This window comes from Taurulus bubalis (assembly GCF_910589615.1).
Source record: "Taurulus bubalis genome assembly, chromosome: 19".
Lineage (NCBI taxonomy): Eukaryota > Metazoa > Chordata > Actinopteri > Perciformes > Cottidae > Taurulus > Taurulus bubalis.
The window spans coordinates 1,220,951-1,240,000 of record NC_136607.1 but is presented as its reverse complement, the minus strand read 5'-3'; the positions used below and the strand labels follow the sequence as shown (position 1 = coordinate 1,240,000).

General features: G+C 44.7%; 1 protein-coding gene across 1 annotated transcript in view; it reads left to right on the top strand.

The window, feature by feature from the left end:
• The window catches only part of dcc (DCC netrin 1 receptor), a gene marked incomplete at both ends in the record, with an annotated part of 262,383 nt that overhangs the window by 221,888 nt on the left and 21,445 nt on the right, over positions 1 to 19,050 (top strand). The window contains 2 exons of the mRNA XM_079234864.1: positions 9,259 to 9,426; positions 16,910 to 17,188. Of these exons, the coding sequence (XP_079090990.1) occupies positions 9,259 to 9,426; positions 16,910 to 17,188 (447 nt within the window). The remainder of the gene's footprint in view (positions 1 to 9,258; positions 9,427 to 16,909; positions 17,189 to 19,050) is intronic.

Sequence of the window (19,050 nt, the reverse complement as noted above, 5' to 3'; positions counted from 1 at the left end):
AAGCTGAAAAATGTAATCTATATTTTGGAAATGTTTCATATCTCTTGTGAAAACATAACTTTACTCATGTGGTATATCGGTTTTGGTGATGGAAATTGTTTTACCAAAGGTCTTAGGTTCACAAAAGCAGTGAAATATATGAATAAAATAGAAGATGCATGTAAATAAATGTCTAAAACCAAATGTATTATAATATGGTGGGAATGTGCTCTGGCTGCCGTTGTGGCCGGCGGTGGTGATCCGTTGGCAGGCAGACGGACTGTGAGTCTGCATGTTGTCCTCTGGACCCTGGCTGCTGTGAATCCTGTCTGTAAAATAAATGCACTACTAGTCAGTATATAGTGACAAAAGTTGATTATGCACCGTTCAGTCATAGACACGGAAGACAACATCCAACACTGCAGGAGCTAGCTGCGTGCAAACGTTGCTAAGCTATCGTCAACAAACACACGTTAGTTACGGTCTTACAGACACATAATGGAGGTCCAACACTACTGGTCGTACTAAGTTCACTGTAAGAAAGTTAACGGTGATAGGGGCAACAATTGATTACTCACCGTTCAGTCGTAGACACGGAAGAGACATCCAACACAGCACTATCTAGTGACATGCTAACGCTGCTAAGCTATCGTCAACAAACTAACGCTAGTTACGGTCTTACAAACACATAATGGAGGTCCAACACGACTAGTCGTACTAAGTTCACTGTAAGAAAGTTAACGGTGATACACAGATAGCAAACTGACTCCGTTCAGGATCCGCCCAGGAGGTATCATAGGCTCCAGAACGGATCCGCAAAACGGGTCCGGATCGGAGGCTAGATGCACAGCGGGACGGATGCACATCGAAGATCCGGACCAGATCAGGCACAGATCCGGCCAGATCCGGAACGGCTCCGGGTCAAAGATTCAGACCAGATACGGCCCGTATCCGCTCATATTCAATTTGGACCTGTTCATAAAGCGGCTCATTTGGCCCGGATCCTCCATGACTCAAATTAACTACAGAAAAATCTCATAGCTAACCAACATGTATTTAAAATGCATCAATGGAAAAAAGAAATGCAACCATAAATGATATCAAAAACAGTTTTTTATTAAAGGACAAACAATTATTTTTCGACGTGTACAGTTTTCTACTAATAATGATTATGAGACAACTAGTTCTTGAACGGTTTCATGTACAGATATTACCCTTATAGAACAATTTGTACCTTTAATATAACCTAATAGAACTAACCTAATAGAACTTAATAGAACCCAGTGGACATGGTTACATGGTTCACAGCAATCGCTATTGGAGAACCACTAAGTCTGTGTAACTGGTTGAAGATTATTATTCCATTCACAACAGTGAAAAAAAACAAGATTGGCGTCTGCAACTCGAAGAGCAGCAAGAATTAGGTGAAAGAAGAAGCAAGAATCGTGTGAAAAACTTCACACGATTCATTTTCAGCCCAAAATGTGCATATCTTTCATACTGAAAATATTCAACCTGACTGCACAAACACATTAGGTTTGTTCAGTGGGGGGATATTTCCAGCACGCCGAAGTCTTTGACACCATCTGGCTGAAGGACTTTTTTCCCCATTCACCCCTTTCCAATTGATGGTCTTCCCAACGTCATCGCTGAACATGCGGGCGAGGATGTTCCATGTCACCGTTTTGTGTCATGTCCAATGGTTGCCAGGGAGGAAATCTACAATGGATCAAAAAAAATACTATTAATATCTACTTCACAGAATGTTTTCGAAAACAAAAGTGTTAATGACATACAATAGTTCAAATAAAAGATACATTTGAATCCGATTTGCTTGAAATACTTAAAACAAAAAAAACTCACCACACTCTTCTTTAGCTGAAAGTTGGAGGGATCTTTGAAAAGGTCCACTTCCTCCACTGAGGTAAAGGAACCGGGTCTCCAGTCACTTCGACTTCTTGGCCAGTTGAGTGTTGCTTACTGGCGAGATTGTCAACTGTGACCATCAATTGGTCAAGCTGCTGCTTCATGTCATGATAAGCTCATCATATGAATTTGAGCAGCTGTTAAAAAACATTAGAATAAGGTTAAAAAATAATTTGGACAACCGATTTCACTTAAAATATGGAAACATCAAGTTTTATACAATTCCAGTAATGCAATCCTAATAATCATATCCGCTTGGATTCAATGTGGCAGTGTGTATTGTAATATATGTGGTATACAATTAACAATTGTTAATGTTTTAAAAAGTGAAATGATTAAATGTTCAATTTGAATCCCATAGCTGTTATTGCTCACCACAGCAGGCAACGGTGTCTGATCCACAGCTTCCCCCCTTGGTCTGTACCCCTGGCTTGTAGGGGTTTGCTGTCCTGCTGGTGATGGCGTCTGTGGAAGAGGGTGAGGAGGGGGAGGAGGAGCAACTGTGCTGCTCGTCATTTGACCTCTGGATCTTTTTTTTTGAGGATTTTCCTCACTATCGTCATCCGAGTCCCCATAGAAATGGCTATAAAAGGGGGAAAGAAAAATATTAATTTGTCATACTTAATTTTTGTATTAAAAGGTAAAAACAAATTAGTTCATTTGAGCTATTGACAGATAGTGTTAAAATATACTATTCTCAGAATATGTCTACTGCACTTCTTTGTACAAAAAAAAAAAAAAAAACTACAGCAACCTGAAAAATATAAGCGCCAACATTTTTAGGCCAACTAACAACTAACATTAAATCTAGGGCTGCAACTAACAATTATTTGATGAATCTGATAGAAAAATCAAAAAAGCATTAATTTCATTCACATTATCTGATCAATATCTGGGCCTCTTATGACCACGACGTCACGTTGTTGGCTAAGCCCAACTCCGTGATGAGTCTACTTTGAGTAAACAACAACAACCTGCAGCCAGATCCTGCGGTGAGCCGTGTTACACCAACTGGTTTTCAAACCTACGCGTTGTCTTCACTTCACAGCTGCAGCGGTTTTCTGTCTGGTCACCAGATTCGTCACACATTCAAACATATTGCTGAGATCTTCAAGCCACATTTCATCTCCATTGCAGCGATCGTATAAGTGAGCGCTGCATCACAACCACGTATGAAGAAATACTTTAAAAGAAAATATATTTATAAAAAGATCGCAACGACCTGGATTCGATCCCTGTCGAGCAAAATTAAGATGTACTGAAGGACGGAGACTTAACCTGTAGAGCCACCGAATAATAAAGAAACAGCAGTCATTTTGAGTATTTCTTAAATTGTCCCATTGTCTGTACAGGAAACCTCTTGGTCTAGGTGAGCTGAGACAACTGGTTACCTCAGGCGGAGATGAAAACAAGGGTGATTTGCAGCGTTTAATGGGTCTTGCAACGTTATAGTGAATATCCTCCTGGGAACTGAGGGAAAATAGTGTCTTCCAAATTTTTATGATTTCCTAAAAATGTTTTAAAAAAAAAAACCTTACAATTTAGACTTTAAAAATATTTTAATGTTTTATTTTACAGCATGTCCAGGACAATTTCCGTGTGAAAAGACAGCCAGATAGTGATATTAAACTAATAGTGGTAAATGGACAGCGCTTTTCTAGTCTTCCGACCACTCAGAGCGCTTTAACACTACATGACATCATTCGAACACTGATGAGACGCTACCATGCAAGGAGCCACATCAGGATTATCAACCACTCATATACCGTAGGCGCAGCTACGTTAAGCGTCTTGCTCAAGGACACATCGACATGGGCTAGCAGAGACGGGGATCGAACCGCCGAACCTCTGATTGAAGGATGACCCCGCTCATCACTGAACCACAGTCGCCAAATTCAACTTGATTATGAAACAAATAATACTTTGTTGTCAATGCACTTGAAAAAGTACTAAATTGGACTCCAGTCTGCAGGTTGTAGAGTCATCTTGACAGTAGGGAAGCCCTGGTAGCACAGGTGTGAATCTATTATGATGGAAAATAACACCATTAAATGAAAGCTAATAACAGAAATAATAATTAAACCTCAGACAAATCTATTTGGCTTAAATGCATTCAGCAATATTTGACTTACCCTTGGCCTTTCAGAATATGTGCTGGCTGATGTTGTCGAAAGAAAGAGGAAGTTGTCATGATCCCACCTCTACCCATGTGATATCACTGGAAAGCCCAGGATGTCCTCATTAGAGTACAGCAGGAATTCATCGGGTAACTCAAGAGTAAAATAAGAGATGCAAAACCAAAGTGTCACAGAGGACACAAATGAATCGGCTGGGTCTCACAACGGGCAAGAAAGCCCATTAAAGTGCACATGCTGGACAGCAGAAGTCCTGCTCCACTGGCGGTTTGCCAATACAGATCCAGTGGAACCACAGGCTGCATGTCGTACACTGGATCTGAGGAGCAGCATGCCAGTAGATTAGTAATATATGATATCTATAACATAACTGTTAGTTTAATCTTACCCAGTCATCATGGCCATCTTTTTGTCCCCCTGGACTTTGGCATGCATTGCCGCAAAGTTCTGACAAGTTTTCTAACACATTACACAAGTGTAATCAATTTTTAATTGACATCTAAAATGCATATGACAAAACATTTACATTAAAAAAAGACATACCTGAGTCAGTAACCAGTCTGCCAGCTATTTCCCTCAACTGAGTGATCCCAGCCTCATCCGTTGGGAAATCAAGCATCCCACCAGTTACAATAAGCTCTGCAAACCGTATACACAAGATATGTTTATTCAGCAACATTCAGTGTTCAACAAAAGGTCATTTGCACTCTTACCTTGCAGACAAGAGGCCCACAGGATGTTGAGTCCTGCTGTTTTGGACGGCTTATTGTCGAACAAGTCCACCGAGAAATGTTAACATCAGTACGTCTCATGAAAGCTCTGTTGATAGAACAATATAGTTTATATTTGTAAGACTATTTTATGACATAACTTTAAACTTGTATAACTTGCCTGGTCATATGCTTGCATTTCTTTAGGTGAGCAGGGGTTTCACCTAAAGGATCAACATAAAGCACTCGCTTCTCCTTTGGATAAATGACCTTCACAATAGATTAAGAGGATCCAGAATCACATTCAATCATCATGCTAGATTACCACACAAATCTGGACACGCATGGTTCTCAAATTCTTTATGGTAGTGTACCAAAAGGGGCGGTTTTGGGCACGGGCGACCCGGGGCGGCACTTTCTCATGACACGTGGGGGCGGCACGACCACTTTAAAAAATAAAAAATCATCTGGGCCGTGAAGCGGTTTTCCAATATCTATCATGTCACTGTGTGGGGGGTTGGCGGATTGGCGCCCCCTGCGGCTGCTTGCTGGGGGGGGGGGGGGGGGGCGGCTGCTGCGGTTCGTGTGTGGGTGGCGTGCGGGTCCACTGTGGGCTATGGAGCCGTGCTCTAATGCAGTGGTACCCAACCTTTTTTGAGCCGGACCGGTTTTGTGTCAGACTATATTTTCACGGACCGGCCTTCACGGTGTAGACGAAAAATATGACGTAATACGACCGGCATAAATACAATTATAAAATGCATAAAGATACAACTCACCATGGCGCTGCATTAGTGGAGCCCTGAGCTTGTTTCTCTGCTACGAGCCGGTCCGTCTCGGGTGACGGGAGAAAAAGACCGAGCCCCGACGTCTGTTGTTTATGTCCAGTCTACTGACTCTACTCCGTACCTTAAACCTTTATGTCACTCTGTCACTTCATTAAAACCTGCTTCACAAAGACAGGGTGTTGGAATGGAGGCAGGGTTTAGAGCTTTTTTGGCAATCTCAGTGACCCTGCCTTGATTTCAATCCAGAACACAGAGTTGTAACGGACTTTAAAGTTTCACTTTTGGGGTAACGTAAGGAACCTCTTGACATGTGTCAAGAGGTTACGTTTGAGGCACCGCTCCAAGCAGGACATCGAAGGCCATTGGGTCAAGCTGAAAACATATACACATTAAAATGTCTTGTTTCTTTAATCGTATCGAACAGATTTCAAAATATGTAACCTTTTTTAACCCTTTGAATGACCCTTGCCACATGGCAGTCATCTGGAACCACAGGCTGCATGTTGTCTGGTAGACTTTTGTCTGTGTGGTTATTATCAGGTGAATGAATGCATTCAAAACCTAAGAGGGATAATTGTGGTGTGTTAAGTCCATTTTTTTGCAGGTCTGTGGCAAAGAGCTTGAAGGGCCCCACTTTGCTCCACAGCACACCTCTGCGTTTGCCTGCCCAGATGTCAGCTAATACTGAGATTAGAAGACAGTTGTTTACCAATACCTCAAGACAGCAGCATCAAGTTCCAAAAGGTCACCAAAGCTGCCATTAAATTGTATTAGTACTGACATCTACAGTATACTTACATTCCTCTGTGGAGGTGGGCGCATTGCATGACTCAGAAGTCAAGGTGTCTGACTGTATGGAAGGGGACCTCAAGGGGCTGCAGGGTTGGCGATGTAGAGGCAAACCGTTTTGCAGGTATCCTCTCTTCTGGCGCCACATCATTTTTCAGATGATCGATGTTGATTTTTCTGACATTGGTTCCTTTACCATGTTGTAGGTGTTACGATCCACGGAGAGCAGGACCCACAAGCGCGGGCGATGCTTTCAGGACAACGTTTACTAGGCAAACAAACATCAAGCGACAAACCAGCCCAGGACAGGGAGTCACACAGACTAAATACACAGGGGAAGGAGACACAGGTGGAAACAATGAGGGCGGGGCTTGCAATCACACAGGAGGGCGGCACACGAGGAGGGAGGAGTCTGGAACGAGCAACAAGGAGACTGACAGACACACAACAGAAACAGACAGAACTACCCAGGAGATCTGGGCATGACAGTAGGTCAGCACTTTCCCCTCAATATTAGTAATGGTATATGGACCCAATCAATCACTCTCTAGCTTCCCCCCTTTCCGCTGTTCCTCCCGAATATTTTTTCTGAGAACTTTGTCCCCCACGACAAAGCTGTCATTGTCCCCCTTTGACAATTTCCTTTTTGCGACCCTTTTTTTAGTCCTTGGGTAATGTTGGCCTCCACTTTGGCAAAGACATCTGGGAGGTCTTTCATGAGGCTAGACACATCCTAGTTGTTTGTCAGGGCAGTGACGTGGTCCTCATGTATCTGTAACATTGGTGTAGAAAAAAACACAAGTATACATTATACCAGATTTATATATATTGTTTTTATGGTTGTCATGCAGCATATAGTGCAGGAAAATACAATCATACCTGCCACTTGATTGGAATTTCAGAGGGGTAACGGGCCTCCCTCCCATACATTAAATAGTATGGGGAATATTTGGGGGTCAGCTGTTTTACTGTGCGGAGGCCAAATACAGTCGGCCGAATGTATTTGCTCCAGTCACTAGGGTGGCCCTGCACCATTTTCTTCAACACTCTTAAATTGTAAAAAAAAAGAAAAAGGAAATCAGTCATTCTTCATGCGTTATCGAAATACATATAGTAGAAAAGTCTATTTTTTTACTCTTGAATGGTGCCATTAAGCTTTTCCACCAAGCCATTTGTTTGAGGGTGATAAGGAGCACAGAGGCTTCTGGCAATGCCTAGTTTGTCACATAGGTCGTGGTTGATCTAGAAAATGCATGAAGAGGATAATTTATTTGGAATACCATGGTGAATTTTACATTGTTGATGTGACCAAAAAGACAGGAATACCACTTTGGACTTACTTTGTTGACAAATTCTTTGCCACGGTCAGTCAGGATTCTTTTGGGGGCTCCATACTTCAAAAAAAAAATCCAAGACACATTCTGAAACCTCTTCGGCTTTCTTAGTTCTTAATGGGTATACTTCAAGCCACTTCGTGAAATAATCTACCATGACACATATGTAGACGCAGCCATCATCAGTGCATTTCAGCTTGCCAACAAGATCCATTCCAACCAACTGGAAGGACTCAGTCACCTTTAGAATGCAAACCAAAGCTAAACACCAACAAGACTCCCATACAACATGTTGCATTGAACGTGTATTTACCTCTATTGGTTTGTATTGGATTTTCTCCTTAATACAGGTCCTCTTCTTTTGACAGGCATCACACTGGGCATCACTGTGGGTAGAACATTACCAGTCTCTTCGTGTGGCTCAGTGTTCACAATGCCTTGTGTCTTTTCACAATACGATCGTCACAAACGTACATTTGTTTTCCTCAATGAGTCCGTAGCCTCGCGAAAAAGTATCGCTAAATATGTTTAGGCATGTTTTCATCTCCGCCTGAGGTAACCAGTTGTTTCAGCTCACCTCGACCAAGAGGTTTCCTGGACACAGACAATGTGTGACAGTTTGACAAATACTCAACATGACTGCTGTTTCTTTATTCCAGGGTGTTTGATGTTACGTTTGTGGGACTTCCACAACAGAAATAGCACTAACCACACCCCCTCTCCGGCGCGTCTATAATAACCACAAATAGTCCAGCTATCTGGCCCGTTAGCTCCGGCTAGCTCCTTGTTAGCGAATCCTTCAGACACTGGAGCTGCGCCGTCTGTCCCCTCCAATATATTTGCTCAGGACTCTTTGCTTGGCATCTTCTGACTCACACTGAAGCTTTGCTTGTCGTAAGACACGTCCATGTTTAGATGCTCAGACGCGGAAGTGGAAACCATATCCGCCAGATTTTAAACCATATCTCTGTGACGTATTATCGCTAAGATATGATTTTATTAAAAACTTAAACATCTGCCCCTGCTTCGAAGCGGGGCCCGCCCCAAAGTGTTAAGGAGTCTGGTTACTGGCTATGTGGCCCCTGTGTTACTGTGTGGCCCCTGTGTTTAAGGAGCCTGGTTACTGACTGTGTGGCCCCTATGTTACTGTGTGGCCCCTCTGTTTAAGGAGCCTGGTTACTGACTGTGTGGCCCCTATGTTACTGTGTGGCCCCTGTGTTTAAGGAGCCTGGTTACTGACTGTGTGGCCCCTATGTTACTGTGTGGCCCCTGTGTTTAAGGAGCCTGGTTACTGACTGTGTGGCCCCTATGTTACTGTGTGGCCCCTGTGTTTAAGGAGCCTGGTTACTGACTGTGTGGCCCCTGTGTTACTGTGTGGCCCCTGTGTTTAAGAAGCCTGGTTACTGGCTATGTGGCCCCTATGTTACTGTGTAGCCCCTGTGTTTAAGAAGCCTGGTTACTGACTGTGTGGCCCCTGTGTTACTGTGTGGCCCCTGTGTTTAAGGAGCCTGGTTAATGACTGTGTGGCCCCTGGCTGACTGTGTGGCCCCTGTGTTTAAGGAGCCTGGTTACTGACTGTGTGGCCCCTGTGTTTCAGCGGTGGTCAGTGCCATCCCGGTGCCGGCCCTGGACTCGTCTCAGTACCCGGGGATCCTGCCTTCACCGTCCTGCGGCTTCACGCACAACAAGTTCAGCCTGAGACCGATGCCTTTCCCCAGCCTCACCGTGGACCGAGGGTACACACCAGGTACTACTACTCCTGATAGTACTGTAGAGTACTACTGATACTAGTGTAGAGACAGAGGGTACACACCAGGTACTAATACTCCTGATACTACTGTAGAGTACTACTGATACTAGTGTAGAGACAGAGGGTACACACCAGGTACTAATACTCCTGATACTACTGTAGAGTACTACTGATACTAGTGTAGAGACAGAGGGTACACACCAGGTACTACTACTCCTGATACTACTGTAGAGTACTACTGATACTAGTGTAGAGACAGAGGGTACACACCAGGTACTAATACTCCTGATACTACTGTAGAGTACTACTGATACTAGTGTAGAGACAGAGGGTACACACCAGGTACTAATACTCCTGATACTTATGAATACAACTGATACTATTATAGAGACAGAGGGTACACACCAGGTACTAATACTCCTGATACTTATGAATACTACTGATACTATTATAGAAACAGAGGGTACACACCAGGTACTAATACTCCTGGTACTTGTGAGAATACTACTGTAGAGACAGTACTGCTGTACACAGACTCAGAGGTGTGACTTCATTGAGTTGAAATGTTTCTGAACATCCTAGCTAGTCAACACGTTTCATAGCTTGCAGCTCAGACGCCTCCGGTGTTTCATTTTAACGAGCGGCCGTGTTAACTGGTGACTCAGCCGAACGCTGCGGACACGACAGAACATGTCGGTGTCCCCGTGACACGCAACTGTGTTTATTAACCACGACAACTGTACGTAAGTAAACCGCCCCGAGTCGCCAGTAAACACGTCACTGGTTAAACTGAAACACCCGTAGCGTCTGACAGCCCGCGGCGGCCATTATCGGACAGGAACAGAGAAGAATGAGTCAAGTGACGTTTCCTAAAGGATCCCTGGAACCACAACGTTGATTCACTTCATTTAAAGTACTGAAATACAGTAAAGCCTTGTGGGAAGAGTTATAGACAAACAGAAAAAAATAAACGTACCGTTAAGTTTATGTAATTACATTAACCCTGTAGCCTCGCCGTCACTTCCAGGCGGCGGCCGTAACGTTTCACTAGATTGTTAATAAGTACACTTTACAAAGTCAGATGAATTAAAGACACTTTTTCGTAACCATATGAGTTTGTATGAGTCTAATAAAGCATTAAAGATCCTCTGTAGTATATTAGTACCTGAAGAATCCAAATGCGGCCGGACTGTTTTTTTCCCATACTCTCCTTCGACATTTTCGACTCTGCAGGCTTCCGTGGCCGTGGAAGTTTCTTAGAAGGCGTCACATGTCTTAAGCGGAAAATTATGCAAAGATTGATACCCAGCATGTCCCAAACCGACCATGTTTTGGCATAAATGTTAAAACGTTTACATTTTTTAACCGACGACACAGTTTTTTGACTAAAACTCTTTCGTAACACCACAAGGCTTTGATTTATTGTGATTATCTTTACAAAGAGGCGTCTTACACTCTGTAGGTTGTTTGGGCCTTGAAGCATCTGGAAAAACTCGAGAGGCGGCTCGATAAGGCCTTTTTGGGGAATCTTGCTCATATCATCCTGGATGTTCATAGTTATGATCAAAATATGGTATAAAAGTTGTTTCTTGAAGATGTTTTTTTTTCACAAATAACTTCTGAAAAGAATGATATAAAATAACACAAGTATCATAACTCATTTGGGGTTCATACGACTACTTGAACAGACCTCACTAAGAACTCTAGAAGCACTTCTCCCCCCCTAGGGGGGACTTGGGGCTCAAAAGGGTTATTAATGAATACGACAGGGTTGGACTGCAACATCTTCATCGTTCCAGCTCTCTTCTCTCTCTCCCTCCTCTCACAGTCGTATTTAAGCCCATTTCACTGCAGAGCTAAATGCTAAACGACATGCTGGGGAGCTGTAATTCAGTAATTGGCTAATTCCTGGTCGGCTTGTATCAGTGATTTAACAGCAGCAGAGAGACGAGGCTTCAGAGTCATTGAATTAGCGACACAGTGGGATATCCGGTGGCAAAACGCACACTTTCACTGAGCTGAGGGGATGAGAGAGGCAGACGTAATGAGCAGGTGATGGAGAGGCAGTTAATGACTTAAAGTCATACACACATTCAGACACTGATTCCATAAGAAGACAACTACGAGTCCCACAAACAGCCATTCAGGGCACAGGAAGACGTGGGGCTCTGCACAACCTGCATTCTGGAATTTGAATACATTTCTTATGCTTTTGGATCAATTCACACATGGACAAAGACTTGTGATTATAATCCTGCACAAGCATCCTGCTCCTGCTGCCGCAGAGTCCTTAAGCAAGACGTCAATCAGTGGTTGAGCTGATCTGGGATCTGATAAGTCGTCCTGTTTCCATTCAATTGACGACAGCGTTTGAAGCTAACTTTTGAAATGTCTGCAAAGATAAATGCACGTTTCCAATCAACGCGTTTGAGCAGATAAACTCAGCTACGTCGTGTGGGAAGTCGGCGCTCCGCTTTAGGCCTCATGGTAATGCTTTCTACGTTACCTGAAGGCCACAGCAGTCCTCAGACACGGGGCGACAAAGGGGAGGTATTAAGTGTGATGCAATCTGAAACCTCACCACTAGAGGCCACTAAACCCTACACACTGCTCCTTTAACAGCTATTTAAGAGCCCAATCAGGAGAGGTGTGTGTTGAGGAACATTTCAGTGAAAAGTGCACTGATGTGACCTTCCAGAAGAGTAAAGAACTAACTACGTCATAATGACATGAAACCAGTCTCTTATTAGGAGCTCGCCTTCTTCCACAGACACTGCGGATAGAAAGATAACCCAATAATAAATCAAATCACTGCTCCTCTCCACTTCCAGATCTCCAACCAGTGGATTTGTTATCCACCCACACAGACACACATTGTGCTTCATGTGTAAACGCTGTGAGTCACCAGCAGACAGTCTCAGACTCATTCATTCATCTCTTCAGAGAAAAGAAGGAAATCATTGGAGGTGTTATTAACGGCACGGTGTTGTTGGCATCTTAAAATCATGCAGACTGTTCCCGATGCTGGGATCACAACAACAGGCTGATGAGCGTAGGGGAAGCGGTGCGTGCCGAGCAGAGTTAGTCACGCTTAGGTTTAGTGCGTCCTTTCACTTGTTTGGGATTTCTAGTGTGCGTTTTTTAAATTGGCAATCGTTTCTGAAGCCGCAGCACATCCTGATTCCTGTCTGTGTTCCTGTTCACGGGAACCAAATCAGTTCTTCCTCCAAATGTGAAGGAGTTCCAGAGGTATCACCTTCACCATGAGGTATCACCTCCACCATGAGGTATCACCTCCACCATGAGATATCACCTTCACCATGAGGTATCACCTCCACCATGAGGTATCACCTTCACCATGAGGTATCACCTCCACCATGAGATATCACCTTCACCATGAGGTATCACCTCCACCATGAGGTATCACCTTCACCATGAGATATCACCTCCACCATGAGGTATCACCTCCACCATGAGGTATCACCTTCACCATGAGGTATCACCTCCACCATGAGATATATGAGGTATCACCTCCACCATGAGATATCACCTCCACCATGAGGTATCACCTCCACCATGAGATATATGAGGTATCACCTCCACCATCAGGTATCACCTTCACCATGAGATATCACCTCCACCATGAGGTATCACCTCCACCATGAGATATCACCTCCACCATGAGGTATCACCTCCACCATGAGGTATCACCTCCACCATGAGATATCACCTTCACCATGAGGTATCACCTTCACCATGAGGTATCACCTCCACCATGAGATATCACCTTCACCATGAGGTATCACCTCCACCATGAGGTATCACCTTCACCATGAGATATCACCTCCACCATGAGGTATCACCTCCACCATGAGGTATCACCTTCACCATGAGGTATCACCTCCACCATGAGATATATGAGGTATCACCTCCACCATGAGATATCACCTCCACCATGAGGTATCACCTCCACCATGAGATATATGAGGTATCACCTCCACCATCAGGTATCACCTTCACCATGAGATATCACCTCCACCATGAGGTATCACCTCCACCATGAGATATCACCTCCACCATGAGGTATCACCTCCACCATGAGGTATCACCTCCACCATGAGATATCACCTTCACCATGAGGTATCACCTTCACCATGAGGTATCACCTCCACCATGAGGTATCACCTTCACCATGAGATATCACCTCCACCATGAGGTATCACCTCCACCATGAGGTATCACCTTCACCATGAGGTATCACCTCCACCATGAGATATATGAGGTATCACCTCCACCATGAGATATCACCTCCACCATGAGGTATCACTTCCACCATGAGATATATGAGGTATCACCTCCACCATCAGGTATCACCTTCACCATGAGATATCACCTCCACCATGAGGTATCACCTCCACCATGAGATATCACCTCCACCATGAGGTATCACCTTCACCATGAGGTATCACCTCCACCATGAGATATCACCTCCACCATGAGGTATCACTTCCACCATGAGATATATGAGGTATCACCTCCACCATCAGGTATCACCTTCACCATGAGATATATGAGGTATCACCTCCACCATGAGATATATGAGGTATCACCTCCACCATGAGATATATGAGGTATCACCTTCACCATGAGGTATCACCTCCACCATGAGATATATGAGGTATCACCTCCACCATGAGATATATGAGGTATCACCTTCACCATGAGGTATCACCTCCACCATGAGATATATGAGGTATCACCTCCACCATGAGATATATGAGGTATCACCTTCACCATGAGGTATCACCTCCACCATGAGATATATGAGGTATCACCTCCACCATGAGATATCACCTTCACCATGAGATATCACCTCCACCATGAGATATATGAGATATCACCTCCACCATGAGGTATCACCTTCACCATGAGGTATCACCTTCACCATGAGGTATCACCTCCACCATGAGATATATGAGGTATCACCTCCACCATGAGATATATGAGGTATCACCTCCACCATGAGTTATCACCTCCACCATGAGGTATATGAGGTATCACCTTCACCATGAGGTATCACCTCCACCATGAAGAGCGTGCGTTGAGGACGGGACGGCTGCACACAGAACCGACAGCCATGAAAGAAAACGCTGACGTAGTCTCATCGGTCATTTTAATATTAACAATAAGGACATGGCTAACAGCAGATATCCCATATCCAATGAATCAGGCATCACATTGTTCGAGGTTGCATCCTTTCCTCGGCGCGTGCTTCCTTTCTTCGGCGCGTGCTTCCTTTCCTCCGCGCCTGATTCCTTTCCTCAGCGCATGCTTCCTTTCCTCAGCGCCTGCTTCCTTTCCTCGCCCGGTGCCGTTGTGTGCAGAGCTTCTCTCTCTCCAGAGCGCTGCCCGTCGTCCACTCGGTGACGATGTTTCTTCACCTGCAGTGTTTTGGCTCTTCAGGGCCACCGTACGTAATCACAAATCGTTCATACTTTTCCTGATGAGTTGAGTCAACAACAAAAAAAAGATAAATCTTCTGTGGAATAAAACTAACAAAACTCTCCGGGCTCCTTTTTAGTCGCTCTCCCATTCCTTTTCCCTCACAGGGGAGAGTCTCTCTCTCTCTCTCTCTCTCTCTCTCTTTTCCTCTGGGTTCTTCCTCTCATCTCGGACACTTGTTGGCTCTACATGTAATGACCCGTCTCCTCTCTCCTGTGGTCGCTGCACCAGGACTTCCATCTCCCGCTCGTCTCATGAGGCCGTGTTCCTGTCAGGATGTTTCTTCTTCATCGTCTTCCTCCTCTTCCTCCTCCTCCTCTCTCTCCGTCACACGTTTGTCTCTGACAAGATACAAAAAAGTGATTTATTTCAGTGCGAAAAGATTCAGCAACGCAGAAAGACTAATGCCTTGTTCACACCAAAAGAGTTATTCTTGCGAGTAAATTACATGTTAAGTCAATGCACAGACGCGAATGGTTGCGAAAAAGTGTTGCGAATATTCGCAACACTTTTGGTGTGAACGCGGCATAAGAGATTAATGGTTTGAATGAAGTCATTCAGATCGCTGAGCCTTTGAGTACTCAAAGGAGAGGCCGCAAAGGTCACAGGTCATGAAACCTGGAGCAGGACGTCCAAGGGACAACGTCAGCATTTACATTCCTGCAGCCACGGGATCTACAGTAGAGACACATCACTGCAGACACGTCTGTGAAAGAACTGACAGAGTTTCGGATGTTGAGTCAAAATATTCACACGTTTGAAGTTTTATATATGTATATATATCAGGGTTCTTACGTCATGGAAAACCTGGAACAGTCTTGGAGTTTAAAATGGTTATTTTCAGGCCTGGAAAAGTCCTTGAAAAAAATAAAATTCCAAAAGTTAAGTAAAAGTCATGTAAATGTGTTATATTCATGTGTTCATGTAAATGTGTTATATTCATGTGTTCATGTCGTTCATTTACGCTGAGTTTGAAATAATGAATATGCTTTTAAAAGAAATACTCAAAATATAAGCAGGCATACATACAGGCATCTATATAAATGTTTATTCTTTTAATCAAACTATTGTCTCATTCATTTGAGTCATTTAAGGTTTACTGTATGCTTTGTGTTCTCATTGTTAGTTTAAATACTACGTTTAATCACTTTTTACTGTTTACACCCAGACTTCACTAAATGTGTGTAATGGACATTTGGTTTAAAGTCATGAAAAAGTCATGAAATCCAGAATGTGTTTGAACCCTCTATTTATATTCAGTGTTTTTCTGTCTTTTCTTCAAATGCCTGGTCACTCTGAACAGTTATTGGACGTTTTGTTTTTTGTCCCTCCTCCTCCTCCTCCTCCTCCTCCTCCTCCTCCTCCTCCTCCTGTCCTCTGCCCTTCATCCCTCCTCCTCCTCCTCCTCCTGTCCTCTGCCCTTCATCCCTCCTCCTCCTCCTCCTCCTCCTCCTCCTCCTCCTCCTGTCCTTTGCCCTTCATCCCACCTCCTCCTCCTGTCCTCTGCCCTTCATCCCTCCTCCTCCTCCTCCTCCTCCTCCTCCTCCTCCTCCTCCTCCTCCTGTCCTCTGCCCTTCATCCCTCCTCCTCCTCCTCCTCCTCTTCTTCCTCCTCCTCCTCCTCCTGTCCTCTGCCCTTCATCCCTCCTCCTCCTCCTCCTCCTCTTCTTCCTCCTCCTCCTCCTCCTCTTGTCCTCTGCCCTTCATCCCTCCTCCTCCTCCTCCTGTCCTCTGCCCTTCATCCCTCCTCCTCCTCCTCCTGTCCTCTGCCCTTCATCCCTCCTCCTCCTCCTCCTCCTCCTCCTCCTCCTCCTCCTCCTCCTCTACCTCCTGTCCTCTGTCCTTCATCCCTCCTCCTCCTCCTCCTCCTGTCCTCTGCCCTTCACCCCTCCTCCTCCTCCTCCTCCTCCTCCTCCTCCTCATCCTCCTCCTCCTGTCCTCTGCCCTTCATCCCTCCTCCTCCTCCTCCTCCTCCTCCTCCTCTTCCTCCTCCTCAGCGATGCCTTCGGACTCTCTCCTCCAGCAGCAGCCTCAAACCCAGCAGGCCGCTCCACTCCTCCCCGGCTCCTCGGCGCCGCTCGGTGACCACATCGCCGGCCCGATCCCGGGGGCCGCCCCCGCCGCTGAGGAGGCCCCGGCCGGCGGCGGCGGGCGCAGCATCCCGACGGCCTGCGTCCGGCCCACCCACCCCCTCCGCAGCTTCACCAACCCGCTGCTGCCGCCGCCCATGGGCACCATCGACCCCAAGGTGTACACCTCCATGCTGCCGCAGGCCGGTGAGTCCCAGGGTCCCCGGGCAGAGGGAGGGGCGTGTTGACGTGTTGCCACGCAACGTCACATCATATTCCTCACGAAAAGGGTTTTTTCTAGTTTTTTTTGCACTTTTCTTCAATTTCTGCTCGTTACATGCAGACAGTCTTTTCAAAATAAGCGTCCATCTTCAAAGGAAACGGCTTAGTTAGGTTCAGGCCACAAAGAGACACGACTGCACTGCTCTTCGTTGGCATGGTTACTGGAAGAGAACCGCCTGGATGTGACGTGAACAGGAGTCACATGACTTTATGACACTTTACATAACGGGACATGAACTCAATGCAGAAGCTTTGAACTTGCTTTCTTTCTAATTGCCATCTTGTAAAAATAAAAGATAGTTACGGCCAAAGACCAAGAATACTGAAGTTACATTTCATAGTATTAGCAAAGCATGAATGAAAGTTTATAAATCAAGAATGACACATTTATAACTGTGTTTATGAATGAGTTACTAATGAGTATTCATGTTGGAATAATGCTTTATAAATGACGAATTCAGTGTTGATTCATGCTTTACTAGTGATACATAGTGTTATGAAACTACTTGATATGAAGACACAACATGCTGCAGTTCCTCTCATGCCCACTAGTTGCTGCTTTTGCTTCATGATGTCGTCGACCGAGTGTTGAGATGTTCCTTCCTTTGGACCGATGTCTCATTCACTATCTGATGTTTTATCATAATATAGAACTTTGTTGAGACACTGTTGACTTAAGTCAACACCGAGGATTGAGTTCGGTCCATTTTCTGCAGTGAGTTATCAGAACCAGAATCATAACACACACACATGGAATGTGTCTCCAGCTACAGTTTCAGCTCTTACACAATATACAATAAACTAGATAAATATTCAAAAGAGACTAAAGACAACAGAGACAGGAGACAATTAAAGACAACAGTAGACGAGTGCAGATGGAAGAGTTTGATTAATTGTTTATTAGTGCAGTACATAATTCATGAAGTATTACATGATAGTTGATGTATCTTTACTCCCTCCGTTCCTCCTCTGAGCCCCTCACAGTGGACACCATGTGCCCATCATGGAGCCTCTTGTTTCACTGCAGCCGTGAAGCACGAACCGCCTGGTCTCAATCTTTTGTCCAGGCAACAACAGGAAGTGTGTGTTATTGCACATGATGACAAACCAATACAGTTTTAACTCGGGTCTGCTGGCTGCTCCTGAAGCTCCAGTCTGTTGCTGTTTTGTCAGATTCCACTTCCTCTTTGTTTAAGGTTCTCTCTGTGAGCGGCTTTCATATTTTATTCAGAGGAACTAAATGCGTTAGCCTAAGGGTGCTACTGTGTGTGTGTGTGTGTGTGTGTGTGTGTGTGTGTGTGTGTGTGTGTGTGTGTGTGTGTGTGTGTGTGTGTGTTTATAGAAAGATGCACTGCAACTGGCCTTGACATTAGCCAGAGGGTTGCATCTGAGCTGGTCTGACCTCCCACTGTGTTCTCCCTCTCTCCATGCTACCTCTCTCTCTCTCTCCCTCCCTCTCTCTCTCTCTCTCTCTCTCTCTCTCTCTCAAGGCAACATATTCTAGTGTGTGTCTGCTTGCTTCATGCGTGTACTGTCTTTTCAAAATAAACATCAGTATTCACAGGAAAATCGATACCTAAATTCAAAATAATACGATTCTGAGCATCTGAGTGAGATTATTTCCCTTTGGCGGTGTTAAAAACAGTCAACAATAGTAAAGTAATAGCTATTTATGGATTTATTTGTACGTACTTGATTTTGATTTGCATCACTTTCAGGGGACAACCTTCGGCTCTGAGAAAGTAAAGCCAAGGCAGAAGTGTCTTAAACCTGCATTCTTTCACATT